This window comes from Chelonus insularis, unplaced genomic scaffold (genome assembly GCF_013357705.1).
Source record: "Chelonus insularis isolate UGA/USDA-ARS -01 unplaced genomic scaffold, ASM1335770v1 contig_42_pilon, whole genome shotgun sequence".
Taxonomy (NCBI): domain Eukaryota; kingdom Metazoa; phylum Arthropoda; class Insecta; order Hymenoptera; family Braconidae; genus Chelonus; species Chelonus insularis.
In genome coordinates, this window is record NW_023276578.1 from 1,127,059 (window position 1) to 1,142,318 (window position 15,260).

A 15,260-nucleotide genomic window follows, 5' to 3' on the forward strand; every position below is an offset into this window, starting at 1 on the left:
ATTAAAAACAAAATTTAAAAATCTATATCCTTATATATTAACAATTAATACGGGCAATTGGGAATTTCCCATGCTTTGTTATTCTGTACCTGGGTATTTTTCATTCCCGGTAGGCAAATATTTACCCTTAATAGCTATAACCACCTGTCGAATCTTTAAGAGTGCACTAAAATTAATAATAAAATAGAATTAGAAAGTTAGGATAGTAATGTACTTGCGCTCTTTTAAATAGGGATTAAAAAGGGATTTTAAATTGTCATGCGGGTACTACAAAATAATCAAAGTTCTCCATTAGATTTAGGATGATTTATACTTGTATGATAGGTACTGTTGCGCAGAAAATTAAAACTGACTATTTTGTAGTGCCCGCATGAAAGATCCTTATTTTTAATTTTATTGCACTTTCAAAAGTTCTAGAGGTAATGGTAGTTGTAAAGGGTAAAGGGCAAAAGTTTGCCTACCTGGGCTGAAAAATATAATTTTAAATTCCACTTCAGAAACTTAGAGAAGTGAAAAATTAATTACTTTTAATTTTCTTTTTCAGATCGCACAGTTCATTTGTGGTGTACGAAGGATCTTTTGCTTTGCTTTTCCTTATATTTTTAACATTTACTGAAGATGAACTCCAAATGTTTATTAATTCAACTAATTTACCATTTTTACCAACTCCAATGGGAAAAGGTGTTATTTCTGATTTGGATCCACATTGTGTTTCAAGTGCAAGAACAACTGCTTTACTTCATGCGGATGTTATACTTTTATTGGGAGCTAGATTAAACTGGATGCTCCATTTTGGTCGACCTCCACGATATCAAAGTGACGTTAAAATCATACAGGTTCAACTATTTCATGATCTGTTGATAAGTATAATTAAAAAGTTTATTAATATATAATGGAAATTTTATTCAAATTGAATGCAGGTAGAGATATGTGCAGAAGAATTACATAATTCAGTTACATCAGAAGTTGCTATTCAAGCGGACATAAGATGCCCTTCAAAGCAAGAATTTTTATTTTGGTCAAGAAGAAGACTGGTGGACTCAATTAGAAAAAGCTGGAAGTGAAAATAAAATGAAATTACAGCAATTATCATCAGATATATCAGTTGCTATCCTTTATTCATGAAACTTTTTCAATGTTGTCAGTGTATGTAGATGTTAATTTTATAAATTTTGTCAATAGCTAACAGTTTCGGTGGCCAAAAAAATATAATCACTTTTTTGATTTTTAAGTTTCATTAAAAATGGAAAAAAAAATCTATTTATTTTTCGGCCAACAGTGTAAGTGTGCGAAGTTTTTCACAGAAACTGATGAAATTGATCAAAAAACTATTCATCAAAAGATAGAAGATCTTTGTGTACGTGATGTAAACTTGAAAAGATTGAGACAAAATAAAACAATTGTATTACAATTAAAAGATGATGACAAGAACATCTGGTGTGATGTTGAAGATGATGATACATTTACTGATAAAACAGAAATAAATGTTATTTTTATACCATCGGATCACCCGACATCACCAGCTCCATTTTTCAATAGTAAAAATGTAATGAAAATTACAGCAATTATTTTACAGAATATAATGGAATATGCATGATTAGAATTAGTGTTTTAGATATAAAAAAAAATTAAAATCTTTTTCAGATTCTTATAGTTATTACATACATTACGAAAACATGATTGATTTTAGGTTATGAGAAATTTTGGTATTTTTCTCACAAACCATAACAAACATGTTATGTGATAGAATAATCGATTCTTTTTCAGCAGAGTTTAGTGGTTATTATGTAAATTTTAAATTCTCGTATAACATCAAGTTAGCATTCTATGATAGATTATTCATATGTATTTTTCGTCATGCCTGCGCGGAAAGTTCACTTTTCCATTGGAGAGGGGTTGAACTTTCCACTCAGGTATGACGAAAAATTATATTCAGCCCTAAGGAGGACAATTAGACAAGCTTAAACCACGTGTTTACCCCCCTCGCCTTCGGCTCGGGTTGTAATTTTACACGTGGTTTGAGCTAGTCTACTTTTCCTCCCTAGGTGTGAAATATACTATTATTCAAACGAACGATAAGCAGTAATAATGAAGTTATTGTAATTTATATACAAAGAAAAACAAATGGATTATCTCTTACAGATTCTAATCATGCATTTCTTTATAATTGATAAAAATTTTCAGTATCATAGTTTTTTAGTTGTCAAGAATAATCAAATTAAAATAAAACTTCTATATCAATAATTTGCGAACTTTTATTTTTAGATAAAAGAGAATGAACGATATTAGTAATCGTTAATTGTTAAAACTAACTAAATTTGCAGTTAACATAAATAATTACTATTTAAAATTATTTAAAAAAAAAAACGATAAATTCTACTATATGTTACTTTAAATTTTTTTAATCTATTACAATTTTAAGTAATAAACAAAAATTCTATAATTAAAAGGAATAAATACTCTGAATAAGTTGAAATGTTTTATAATTTATCAGAATCCGACATTAAAATTCAAATTTTTTTTATAGAAAACATAGACAGATTTCGATATGATCAAGCAGAAATTTTTTAAAGAATTGATAAAGTTATATTAATTATAGCTACATTTCATTATATTTATGAGTTTTTAATAGTTTCCGTAAAACTGATTACTTCTTTTTTTCAGGAATGTGAAGAGATGCGACGGTATATTAAATTAGTGAACAATGAGCAAAAGTTAAATAATGGACCAAATCAACAGTTTTTAGAAGGAAATCATAACTTATTGGTAATAAAATTTAGCTTATCAATTTTAAATCATTTACTATACAATTTTTTGTTTGTAGGAATTCGTATAAAGTGATCTCTTTTTTTTTACAACATATTTACAAATTTGATTATTTATATTATTTTTTTTAAAAACCAATGAACTTATCCAATTACTAGAAAAATTCTTTTTTCTCATGATGTGATAATTTTCTGAACTTCTCGTATAGATAAATAGTAATACAAATTATGAAAATGAAAATAATTATCGAGCTAATGCATTAAATAATTAATAGTAATCCGTGTAATTTTTTTTTTTTATAATTTTTGTATGATCTAGGTTCAAGGAGACAATCAGAACGTTGTTTCTGTTAATACGTATCCAGAAGCAAGCTATAGTGGATTAGCTTCTAGACCTCTGTCTTTCATAAACGTGAGAGATACTTCTTTTTCTACATTACCTCCTTTAACATTCGATTTGAATGAAAAAATTAAGAGAAAAGGAATATTAGCATCCCAAAAAGATCTTATTTATCATTGGGGTTGCTATTTGTGGGAGAATACTGAAGGAAGACCAAAAAGGCAGGATTATCAAAACCTAGCTTCAACAATTGTTAGAACGTATCCAGTACTTGCTTCTACTGATGGTGATAGCGTGAGTATAACTTTTACTTAAAAATATTAATATTTATTTCTACAACTATTTAAAAAAAAAATAATCACGTTTCTATGTTTTTGATGTTGCTATCTTACGTAATATAAGTTATTATTTATATAACTATTATTTTAATTGTTTATTATTTTTACCTTTAAATTGCAGGTTATTATCCGAAAATCATTAAGCACATGGATACGCAATCACCGTGCAACTTTAAAAAACCAAGCTGCGAAAAGAGATCACGAAGGGCGTATAGTTAATTCTAGCTCAGACACTGATTTAGTCAGAAAAGACGAGTATGTTAATTAAATAAATTATAAAAGAATATATAACTTTCAAAATCTGTTATTCTTAATGAAATATTCCAGTCTTATCACAAAAATAGATATTCAAATTGTTGATATATTTCAGAGATCAGTATGACGTAGAACAATCATTAGAAGACTTTGTGAAATATTCTCAATGTCTGGCATTTTCTGATAATTACTGTCAAAATCCTACAACTCATTACCATGATAGCTGCGAAGACGTAAGAACAGCATATACTGGATCAGTGGATAATGAACATGAGTTTAGTGATGAACAAAATGAACATTTCTTAGAAGAAAAACATGATATACAGGTAATCAAATTTAGTTAATTTATCATTTATTGATTTCTTTTTTTTTTTTATTAGAAATTTCACTAACAAAATTACTGAGTTATTGACTATAAGTAATTGCTCTCGTTACATTTAGTAAAAGTATGAAAGATTGGGAAAAGAAAAAACAATGTGAATACGAGTACAGCGAATAGAAGTACAGTAGTTTATGACAGACAATTATAGAAAGACTGACTAAGATAGGCCAGTATTGGCAATCGGTTTTAATATGTTAATTGACTTACATAAAAATTCAAGTAATCATTGAATGGCTATAAATAGACTCGCAAGCATCAAGTTAAAGAAATATTATCATTACTGGTGTAATAACAAAAAATTTATTACATTTTTTTTCGGAATTCATTTTATGATCCTCAACACAGAAATACCAAATAAAAATTGCCTACAATAGTTAAATAATTATCGATATATTTTTTCTTCTATAATCTAAATTGCACTTTTATAATTTTTGTATGATACAGGTCCAAGAAGACCATAAAAACATTATTTCTGTTGATGTGCATCCAGAACCAGATTGTAGTGAATTATCCTCCAGATCTCCATCTTTTATGAATGTAAGGGATACTTCTTTTTCAACCTTACCTCCTCTTACATTCGATTTACATGAGAAAATTAAAAAGAAAGGAGTATTAGCATCCCAAAAAGATCTTATTTATCATTGGGGTTGTTATTTGTGGGAGAATACTGAAGGTAGCCCAAAAAGGCAAGATTATCAGAGACTCGCTTCGACAATTGTCAGAATGTATCCGGTTCTGGGCTCAAGTGAAGGCGATAGTGTAAGCATAATTGTTACATGAGTTTTCAGTCAATCATTCATTATATTAAAATATAATAATGTTTCTTTTTTACGTAAAGTTTTAATGGATTCCTTTTTTTATTTCTAAACTGCAGGTTATTATCAGAAAATCATTAAGTACATGGATACGCAATCATCGTGCAATTTTAAAAAACCAAGCGAAAAAAAGTCACAAAAGACGAATCGTAAATTTCCCATCAAACGTTAGAAAAGAAGAGTAAGTTAATAAATAAATTATGAATACATATACTTTATACAATCTATATGTATTAATTAACTTTTCTGATGCTTCCATGAAAATGAATATTTCAACAATATTGATATTTGATATTTTAGAGATCAGTATGATATAGAACAAGCATTGAAAGAGTTGGCGGAAAAACAAAAGGAAGGAGACTCACCTCATATTCGCCATATTTTGAAAATCACCCTGGCAATCCGACGTACGTGGATTAAAAAGAGTGCCAAGTCTATTACTGAAATCATAAGAAAATATCCCCTACTGGCAAACAGTGAATTGGTAAGTATTTTAAAATAAATAAAACAAGCTTCCTTTTATAATCATTACATAGATGAGAATAAGAGCAATTCTGTTGATAACTTAAATGCTTCTTATTTATTCTAGGTCATCTTCGAATTCTGTAATTTAAAGCACCTTACTGAAGAAGTTTTAAGTAATAATATTGACAAGATGTTTGATAAATTGACTACATTTTTTAACACTGGAAAAACTGATGACAAAACTAAAGCCTGTTGTTTACAACTTTTGTACGACCGAGTGACAACGATAAAGAAAACTATTAAACCATTAATAACTATTGAAGAAGTATGTTATGATGCATTCACGAATATTTCTCGATTATTTTGAATAATTTTATATGAAAAACAATACTTTTTACAGGTTTATTCATCTAGTAAAAATCTTATCGCAGTTGAAGGAGAATCACCACGCAGTGTGATATATACAAACGAAGATGATATTGAAACTGCATACATTGTTGCTGACCCGGAAATTAACATGAAAATAGAGAAACCGTCAATAAAGAAAATAATTATGGTCCTGTTGGCTGCATATTATGTATGGGACGTCACTTATCCAAAACCTTACAGGAATATTTTAGAATATTTGGATCATGAAGTGATTGGAACTCCAATTGATAGAAAAAATGTTGTGCTATTAAAATTCATACGCCAAAGAGATTCCGAAGAACAAAATATAAAAAATGTGGTATAAAGAATTAAAAAAAAAAGAAATTTTTTTTTTATTGATTATTTATATTATCATATCCTATGATTATACATTATAACTACATAGAATATTACATATTAATAATGTTTTGATGTAAAACATTTTAATATATTAAACAATAAAGTATTTACTAATAAAACTATTATTTGATTTCGACACAAAGCGTTTAAATGATTTTAATTTCTAAACACCGCAATCATTGAGCGAATATTTTTATTAACAGTACTCCACCATATTCACTGTGTGCTGACGTTCATTATGAACGAATGATGGAGCTTTTCGATAGAAAAGGATATTTTTGTCCTACTGTAGACGATATTCAAAATGCAGTAAAGAGCTCTTTAAAGGTAAAAAAAAATTACTTACTAATGGAATCTGTTGTATTTTACCTCATAGGTAACAGATGCACCAAGTCTTATAAATATACTAATCAATCCAACTGCTGAACGCAAAGAACAAAAATTCGGGTGGCTGACAGAATCAAAGCTTTAATATTATATTTTTATGATAGATGATTGTTGAATAATGGATAAAAGTTTGTACTAAATTTAAGAAAATATTTTTATTAAAAAAAAATATAATATGAAATCTATTATATATGAAAATAGAATTTTTTAGATTATTTATTTATAAATGCCATTAGTTTTTGAGTAATAGTGTCCACTGTTAAAGGCACTGATTGAATTATATCTGTATTATTATCTTCATCAAGTAGATCTAGTAACTCATCCACTTTTACTCCTCTTTTTTTAAGAATGTGACAGAAAGTCAGGTTGCAATTATTTATTGAATTGTTCAAAGGCCCATCCTCCTTTATTATTTCTTTTATTATTCTGAATTCTTGTTTGCTATAAAAAACAATAAATGAAAGAAGTATTAGTTGAAACAATGAATTGTAATTTTACTTGTATCATTAGTAAATGTTACAATACATTTTTTCGGACATGATTGCAATATTTTCTAAAGTTTCAGCAGTTTCTATTTGTACTTCTGTTATTGATTTGGTGGACATTCTTGATAATTAACAAAAAAAGTTTGAATTATCAAAAATCAACATTTATAATCGGTAAATGTAATACTCAGTTGCTATTTTTACGCGCAGTCTAAGTCGAAAGTTTGATGTTTCGTAGTTATGCCACTAGAGGCATTTAACACGCTACCAGGTGGCGCATGGTGACATGACATTTAGTTTCACCACCAGACGGCGCACAAGACTGGTAGTCTAGGCAACGAAAACTGTTTGAAATCACTTGAGACTTGGATGTCAACCAGTGCACACCGTGTATTTTTTGCTCTGTTTTTTTTTTGAAAATACAAGTGAAGTTTCAATTTTATGCAACATTTGCATAATCAAAACGCAAAAGCGAACATTGATAAGTGAGTGTTTGTAAGAGAAAAAGTTTAATTTGTACAGTTGAGGTCAAGTGAACGAACAATGTCAAGTTGGAGTGCCGAAAATAGTAAAGGGATAATCCCTCCACGATGGTTACACTGTCCTCGAAAAAGTATAGGATTAATAAATAATAAATTTCTTGCATTTAAAACACCACTATCAGAAGCATTTAATAGTCAAGTTTCTGAAGAATGTCGTTTTTCTGTAAACATGTTGTTTGCATCATTAAAGAGTCAAAGACTGAAAATGGGATTACTAATAGATTTGACAAATACTAACAGATTTATAATAAAGCTGATGTCGAAGCCCACAGTTGTCATTACTACAAACTTCAATGTCGAGGTCATGGAGAAACTCCCACCATAAAACAAACAAAAGTTTTTATTGAAATTTGCAAAAATTTTATTGCACAAAATCCATCGGAGATTATTGGAGTCCATTGCACCCATGGTTTCAATAGAACTGGGTTTCTTCTGATAAGCTACTTAATTGAAAGTGGGACATTTAATTTGGACGCTGCTGTTAATGAATTCTCATCTATTAGACCTCCTGGAATTTACAAGGAAGACTACATCAAAGAGTTATACAGACGATATGATGATGAGAGTTATGCACCGCCTGCACCACCAAGTCCAGCTTGGTGTTTGGAATACGACGACTCCAGAGGGGACGAGAAAGAACATGAACAATTCGGAAGTAGGAAACATACCCGAAGACGTAAGGAACATATTGTTAAAAATCCAGTTTTTATGGCTGGAGTTCCTGGTGTGGTACCTGTACAAGATTTAGTTAAAGTTGCAGGAATTCAAAAAAGAGTTCAAGAAATGTGCCAATGGAATAGAAATGGCTTCCCTGGTTCTCAACCAGTCTCCATGGATTGGGAGAATATTGTTTTACTTAATATCAAACCATATAGAGTATCATGGAAAGCTGATGGTACTAGATACATGATGCTAATCCAAGCAGATAATGAGGTATTCTTCATTGATCGAGATAATAGTGTCTTCCAAGTGTCTGGATTGGTATTTCCACACCCTCGAGATCTTTCAAGAAATCTGAAAGATACATTATTGGATGGCGAAATGGTCATTGATAAAGCAAATGGTACCGAATATCCTAGGTACTTAGTTTATGATGTAATTATGTATGACGGGAACGATGTATCTAAAAAATCATTTTTTCCTGATCGATATACCATCATCGAGAGAGAAGTAATGGGAGGCCGATATAGAGCACTAAAAGAAAGTAGAATATACCGAGAACAAGAACCTTTTTCTGTCCGACAAAAGCAATTTTGGGATATCACACAAGTCAACAGTTTGTTGAGTGAAAAATTCACCAAACAATTGGGTCATGAACCAGACGGATTAATCTTCCAGCCTTCAAAGGAGCCTTACATCTCTGGAACTGCAGCAGAAGTCTTAAAATGGAAGCCATTGTCATTGAATTCTGTAGATTTTAAATTAAAAATAGTCGTTGAATCAGGTATGGGTATTGTACCCAGAAAAATAGGTCATTTATATGTTGGAGGCTTAAAAAAAACCATTTGATTACATAAAAATTACTACAGAAATTAAAGATTTAAATAATAAAATAATTGAATGTAAATTTGAAAATGGGCATTGGGTGTTTATGCGTCAAAGAACGGATAAATCATTTCCCAATTCTTTCACCACTGCTCAGTCTGTTTGCCAAAGTATTAGAGCACCTGTTACTTCGGAAGATTTATGTGATTATATTGAGAAATATAAATTTAAAGATGATTCTGATTGTTTGCCTCCACCATATAAACGACGTAGATAACAATTGATAGAAAAATTAGAAAATTAATCATGTTAAAATTGTATTTTTTTTAATGTTAACTGTTAGCTTCATAATTTGTAAATGTTACTTATTATTAAATTAATTTAATATTTGTACAGAAATTGTATTTTCTTGAATAATCTATTTTTTCAAGATAGATTGTAAATTAGATTTATTGGAAATTATATTAAAGACTGGAATGCATGTGTGATATGAAAATGATAGTAATTGTACTATAATATTTAATAGCTTCTTTTGTAAAAATTAAAATGTACTATGTATATTAATTTAATAATTTATTTTTGTTAAATGTCATTTTTTTAATTTAAATTAAATTTTTTTACGTAGAGTTTTTAAAGACTGGAATGCATGTGTGATATTGTAATAATAGTAATTATATTGTTATATGTAAAAATGTACTGTATACATATATCTATTTTTTTGAATTGAATAAAATTTGTTATATCGATTTTTCATATAAAATAGCATTTCTTCATTTAATTACCTTTCATAGACATAAGTACATAGTAATTAGTTATTAAGAATGATTAATTTACTAAATTCAAAAATATATACTTCAAAATACTTAAAATTACTCATGTCTCGTTATTTACTCCACAATTAGCATCTATATTAATAACATTTATCAATAATGTTAATAAAATTTTAACACTCAACTCTGATTTAATAATATTTCTAGACATGAGTTATTAGTTATTAAGAATAAAAAAAATTAAGAAAAAAGAATTTTTAAGACATAAGTTTATATTAATTAGCTATTAGTTATTAAAAATTATTAATTAAAAACAAAATTTAAAAATCTATATCCTTATATATTAACAATTAATACGGGCAATTGGGAATTTCCCATGCTTTGTTATTCTGTACCTGGGTATTTTTCATTCCAGGTAGGCAAATATTTACCCTTAATAGCTATAACCACCTGTCGAATCTTTAAGAGTGCAATAAAATTAATAATAAAATAGAATTAGAAAGTTAGGATAGTAATGTACTTGCGCTCTTTTAAATAAGGATTAAAAAGGGATTTTAAATTGTCATGCGGGTACTACAAAATAATCAAAGTTCTCCATTAGATTTAGGATGATTTATACTTGTATGATAGGTACTGTTGCACAGAAAATTAAAACTGACTATTTTAGTCGTTTTAATCCTTATTCAAACGATTTTAAGTATATTATTTCTTCGAATGTTTTAATTCTACTTCATTTTATCATCTCAGTGTTGATGATTATAAAAAATTGATGCTTTTCAATCAATAATACTCTAAATCTGTACACAATTAACACAAATTAACAATAGATTAGAATCAAAAATGTAGAATAATATTCGACTTTAACGCTTTTGAAGAAGAATTAAAACGACAAAATCGTTTTAAAAATTTTTGAATTCATATAACGGTATTATAAAATAGTCAAACTCATGGTTTAGATTTGTAATTGGCTTTATACTTTTATAAAAAGTATTTCAATAAAAAAAAAATTAAAACTGACTATTTTGTAGTGCCCGCATGAAAGATCCTTATTTTTAATTTTATTGCACTTTCAAAAGTTCTAGAGGTAATGGTAGTTGTAAAGGGTAAAGGGCAAAAGTTTGCCTACCTGGGCTGAAAAATATAATTTTAAATTCCACTTCAGAAACTTAGAGAAGTGAAAAATTAATTACTTTTAATTTTCTTTTTCAGATCGCACAGTTCATTTGTGGTGTACGAAGGATCTTTTGCTTTGCTTTTCCTTATATTTTTAACATTTACTGAAGATGAACTCCAAATGTTTATTAATTCAACTAATTTACCATTTTTACCAACTCCAATGGGAAAAGGTGTTATTTCTGATTTGGATCCACATTGTGTTTCAAGTGCAAGAACAACTGCTTTACTTCATGCGGATGTTATACTTTTATTGGGAGCTAGATTAAACTGGATGCTCCATTTTGGTCGACCTCCACGATATCAAAGTGACGTTAAAATCATACAGGTTCAACTATTTCATGATCTGTTGATAAGTATAATTAAAAAGTTTATTAATATATAATGGAAATTTTATTTAAATTGAATGCAGGTAGAGATATGTGCAGAAGAATTACATAATTCAGTTACATCAGAAGTTGCTATTCAAGCGGACATAAGATGCCCTTCAAAGCAAGAATTTTTATTTTGGTCAAGAAGAAGACTGGTGGACTCAATTAGAAAAAGCTGGAAGTGAAAATAAAATGAAATTACAGCAATTATCATCAGATATATCAGTTCCACTGAATTATTACACCGTTTTTAAACATATTCAAGATGTTTTACCTACTGGTATTTTATTGCCATTTACCAATATCGTTATTGAAATTAATTATATTTTAAAAGTCAATAATAACTATTTCTTAATTATATTTACATTTTTAGACTGTATTATTTGTTCGGAGGGTGCTAATACAATGGACATTGGTCGATCTATACTTTAAATTTACATCCTCGCCATAGGCTTGATGCAGGAACATTTGGAACCATGGGTGTGGGTTTAGGATTTGCAATAGCTGCAGCATTACATTGTAAAGATTTTTCTCCAAAAAAACGAGTTATTTGTGTTGAAGGAGACAGTGCATTTGGATTCTCAGCGATGGAAATTGAAACAATGTTCAGGTAAGCTTAATGTACTAATTTGATAATTCAATCTATTTTGAATTCTGCTTAAAAAATTATATTACAATTAAAGGTATAAACTTCCGATAATAATAATCATAGTTAATAATAATGGAATCTACGGAGGTTTTGACAAAGAAACCTTTAATCAAATTCAGAATCAAGGGCCAACAATATTGTAAGTTTATTAAAATTACGAATTGAAAATACTTTAATTAAATTAATCATTGAGCGAATATTTTTATTAACAGTACTCCACCATATTCACTGTGTGCTGACGTTCATTATGAACGAATGATGGAGCTTTTCGATAGAAAAGGATATTTTTGTACTACTGTAGACGATATTCAAAATGCAGTAAAGAGCTCTTTAAAGGTAAAAAAAAATTACTTACTAATGGAATCTGTTGTATTTTACCTCATAGGTAACAGATGCACCAAGTCTTATAAATATACTAATCAATCCAACTGCTGAACGCAAAGAACAAAAATTCGGGTGGCTGACAGAATCAAAGCTTTAATATTATATTTTTATGATAGATGATTGTTGAATAATGGATAAAAGTTTGTACTAAATTTAAGAAAATATTTTTATTAAAAAAAAATATAATATGAAATCTATTATATATGAAAATAGAATTTTTTAGATTATTTATTTATAAATGCCATTAGTTTTTGAGTAATAGTGTCCACTGTTAAAGGCACTGATTGAATTATATCTGTATTATTATCTTCATCAAGTAGATCTAGTAACTCATCCACTTTTACTCCTCTTTTTTTAAGAATGTGACAGAAAGTCAGGTTGCAATTATTTATTGAATTGTTCAAAGGCCCATCCTCCTTTATTATTTCTTTTATTATTCTGAATTCTTGTTTGCTATAAAAAACAATAAATGAAAGAAGTATTAGTTGAAACAATGAATTGTAATTTTACTTGTATCATTAGTAAATGTTACAATACATTTTTTCGGACATGATTGCAATATTTTCTAAAGTTTCAGCAGTTTCTATTTGTACTTCTGTTATTGATTTGGTGGACATTCTTGATAATTAACAAAACAAGTTTAAATGATTAAAAATCAACATTTATAATCGGTAAATGTAATACTCAGTTGCTATTTTTACGCGCAGTCTAAGTCGAATGGAAAATACATTGCCACGATATAATGCTAGATGGCGCAATCGTTAAATTCTTAAGCACTCAGCGATTATTCTCTTTCTCTGCTGATGCTCATACTATACATTGGTACAACTGTTTAGTTCGACATAAGTTTGCGTGAGTTATGTTCATTTTTCGAGTATAAGAGAGTATTTTTGGAGTATATTTATTAATTTATTGTGATGTTGACATAATTGTTGATGAAAATTGATAAATAGTTGAATAATAGATATAGTAGATATTGATTAGTAAATAAACTTTTATAATAGGTAGACAAAATCGTATTTTGTGTACTTTATTTGGTAAGCATTTTCTAACCTCTAAATTTGTTAAATAATTGGATAATTTTCTTAATTATAAAATAATTGTAAATTTTCAGTAAAAAATGGATCGTGAATCAAATTCAAAACTTCGACGGAGTCCATTCCATGAACGTTCGAGGAGGGAGATTGATCGGTATCATCAAGACAAGAAAAATAAACGCAATAGATATGAATCAAGGCATAGAAGCTTGTCTGATAGTGAACATAACGACTATGAAAGACGTAGAAAAGATGATCGAGAAAATAGGAAAAGACGGAGATCAAGAAGCCCTCGTAAAAATAAAGAACAAAAAAATTCTCCAAAGATACAAGAGGAGGAGGATAAAGAGTTGGCCAATATTACACCAGCACAGAAAAAAACGGTAGATTTACTTACTTCAAAAACTGGAGGAGCATATATTCCTCCAGCTAAATTGAGAATAATGCAAGCAGAGATAACGGATAAATCATCTGCTGCATATCAACGTATTGCATGGGAGGCTCTCAAGAAATCTATTCACGGTTACATCAATAAAGTTAATACGAGTAATATGGATTGATTACAAGAGAATTATTACGCGAGAATATTGTAAGAGGACGTGGTTTATTAGCACGATCAATTATTCAAGCTCAAGCTGCTTCGCCAACTTTTACACCAGTTTATGCAGCTTTGACTGCTGTTATTAATTCCAAATTTCCCAATATCGGAGAATTATTATTAAAACGATTAGTTATTCAATTTAAACGAGGCTTTAGGAGAAATGACAAGCCTTTATGTATTTCTTCTGGACTATTCATAGCACATTTAGTTAATCAAGTGTCGCTCATGAAATTTTAGCTTTAGAATTACTTACTTTACTAATCGAAACTCCAACAGATGATTCAGTAGAAGTAGCTATAGCATTTTTAAAAGAATGTGGTATGAAACTTACCCAAGTTTCAAAAAAAGGAATTGAATCAATTTTTGAAATTTTAAGGAATATCCTTCATGAAGGTCAGTTGGATAAAAGAGTCCAGTATATGATTGAGGTAGTATTTCAAATTCGAAAAGATGGATTCAAGGATCATGTGGCTGTTAGTGAAGAATTAGATTTAGTTGAAGAAGAAGATCAATTTACGCATACAATAGAATTGGCCCAATCTATTGATGGCGAAGATATTTGAATGTATTTAAATTTGATACAGATTATGTGAAAAATGAGGAAAAATATAAAGAATTGATGAAAGAAATTTTAGATACCGATGAAAGTTCAGGTGATGAAGGAGACGAAGAAATGAGGATTCTGATGAAAGTGAAGCATCAGAAGAAGAAGAAGACGAAATTAAAAAAGATATAATATTAGACAATACAGAAACTAATTTAACTGCTCTTAGGAGAACAATTTATTTAACGATCCATTCTTCATTAGATTTTGAAGAATGTGCGCATAAACTAATGAAAATGAAATTAAAACCAGGCCAAGAGATCGAACTATGTCATATGTTTTTAGATTGTTGTGCAGAAATGCGGACATATGAAAATTTTTGGACTTTTAGCTGGCCGATTTTGTGCGATTAATAAAATTATGTAACTCCATTCGAAAAAATATTCAAAGATTCTTATGAAACAATTCATCGTTTAGATATGAATAAATTAAGAAATGTTTCTAAATTTTTCGCTCATTTGTTATTCACGGATTCAATATCATGGGATGTATTAAATTGTATCAAATTAAATGAAGACGATACTACTAGTTCTAGTAGAATTTTTATAAAAATTCTTTTTCAAGAATTGTCAGAATACATGGGTTTATCTAAACTTAATGCCCGTGTAAAAGATGTAACACTTCAAGAAACATTTGAAGGATTA

At 28.8% G+C, this 15,260-nt stretch overlaps 4 protein-coding genes, 2 long non-coding RNA genes and 1 pseudogene across 6 annotated transcripts; 6 read left to right on the forward strand and 1 right to left on the reverse strand.

Moving 5' to 3' along the window:
* Positions 1-422: 422 nt before the first annotated feature.
* Positions 423-1,079, forward strand: LOC118069712 (2-hydroxyacyl-CoA lyase 1-like). The gene is made up of 3 exons (XM_035088003.1): positions 423-451; positions 545-836; positions 921-1,079. The coding sequence occupies exons 1-3, from the start codon at positions 423-425 to the stop codon at positions 1,062-1,064; spliced, it is 465 nt and encodes a 154-aa protein (XP_034943894.1). The 3' UTR covers positions 1,065-1,079.
* Positions 1,080-1,155: 76 nt separating this feature from the next.
* On the forward strand, positions 1,156-6,264 carry LOC118069791 (uncharacterized). The gene is made up of 10 exons (XM_035088117.1): positions 1,156-1,546; positions 2,665-2,766; positions 3,085-3,399; positions 3,565-3,698; positions 3,814-4,024; positions 4,525-4,839; positions 4,955-5,076; positions 5,196-5,379; positions 5,485-5,685; positions 5,761-6,264. The coding sequence occupies exons 1-10, from the start codon at positions 1,244-1,246 to the stop codon at positions 6,091-6,093; spliced, it is 2,220 nt and encodes a 739-aa protein (XP_034944008.1). The 5' UTR covers positions 1,156-1,243; the 3' UTR covers positions 6,094-6,264.
* A 123-nt stretch (positions 6,265-6,387) lies between these two features.
* Positions 6,388-6,718, forward strand: LOC118069795 (uncharacterized). The gene is made up of 2 exons (XR_004690685.1): positions 6,388-6,455; positions 6,505-6,718. It is a non-coding gene; the product is annotated as an uncharacterized lncRNA (long non-coding RNA).
* Positions 6,719-7,159: 441 nt separating this feature from the next.
* LOC118069793 (mRNA-capping enzyme-like) lies at positions 7,160-9,366 on the forward strand. The gene is given in 3 exon segments (XM_035088119.1): positions 7,160-7,781; positions 7,784-9,036; positions 9,038-9,366. Coding segments are annotated over 3 exon segments (1,758 nt in total). The 5' UTR covers positions 7,160-7,543; the 3' UTR covers positions 9,305-9,366.
* Positions 9,367-10,884: 1,518 nt separating this feature from the next.
* On the forward strand, positions 10,885-12,589 carry LOC118069713 (2-hydroxyacyl-CoA lyase 1-like; annotated as a pseudogene).
* A 142-nt stretch (positions 12,590-12,731) lies between these two features.
* LOC118069796 (uncharacterized) lies at positions 12,732-13,086 on the reverse strand. Its single transcript, XR_004690686.1, has 2 exons — positions 12,912-13,086; positions 12,732-12,827 (listed from the first exon to the last, which is right to left on the reverse strand). It is a non-coding gene; the product is annotated as an uncharacterized lncRNA (long non-coding RNA).
* A 408-nt stretch (positions 13,087-13,494) lies between these two features.
* On the forward strand, positions 13,495-14,575 carry LOC118069714 (pre-mRNA-splicing factor CWC22 homolog). The gene is made up of 3 exons (XM_035088004.1): positions 13,495-13,957; positions 14,023-14,187; positions 14,250-14,575. The coding sequence occupies exons 1-3, from the start codon at positions 13,495-13,497 to the stop codon at positions 14,573-14,575; spliced, it is 954 nt and encodes a 317-aa protein (XP_034943895.1).
* The last annotated feature ends 685 nt before the right edge of the window (positions 14,576-15,260 follow it).

Excerpts from the sequence above, each read along its gene's own strand:
- LOC118069714 (XM_035088004.1), top strand. The coding sequence starts at position 13,495 with ATGGATCGTGAATCAAATTCAAAACTTCGACGGAGTCCATTCCATGAA. Across the intron at positions 13,958-14,022 it reads CATCAATAAAGTTAATACGA|CACGATCAATTATTCAAGCT; the intron begins GTAATATGGATT and ends GTGGTTTATTAG. Across the intron at positions 14,188-14,249 it reads GAGAAATGACAAGCCTTTAT|CTTTAGAATTACTTACTTTA; the intron begins GTATTTCTTCTG and ends ATGAAATTTTAG.
- LOC118069712 (XM_035088003.1), top strand. The coding sequence starts at position 423 with ATGGTAGTTGTAAAGGGTAAAGGGCAAAA. Across the intron at positions 452-544 it reads GTAAAGGGTAAAGGGCAAAA|ATCGCACAGTTCATTTGTGG; the intron begins GTTTGCCTACCT and ends TTTCTTTTTCAG. Across the intron at positions 837-920 it reads GTGACGTTAAAATCATACAG|GTAGAGATATGTGCAGAAGA; the intron begins GTTCAACTATTT and ends AATTGAATGCAG.
- LOC118069791 (XM_035088117.1), top strand. The coding sequence starts at position 1,244 with ATGGAAAAAAAAATCTATTTATTTTTCGGCCAACAGTGTAAGTGTGCG. Across the intron at positions 3,699-3,813 it reads GATTTAGTCAGAAAAGACGA|AGATCAGTATGACGTAGAAC; the intron begins GTATGTTAATTA and ends GATATATTTCAG. Across the intron at positions 5,686-5,760 it reads CATTAATAACTATTGAAGAA|GTTTATTCATCTAGTAAAAA; the intron begins GTATGTTATGAT and ends TACTTTTTACAG.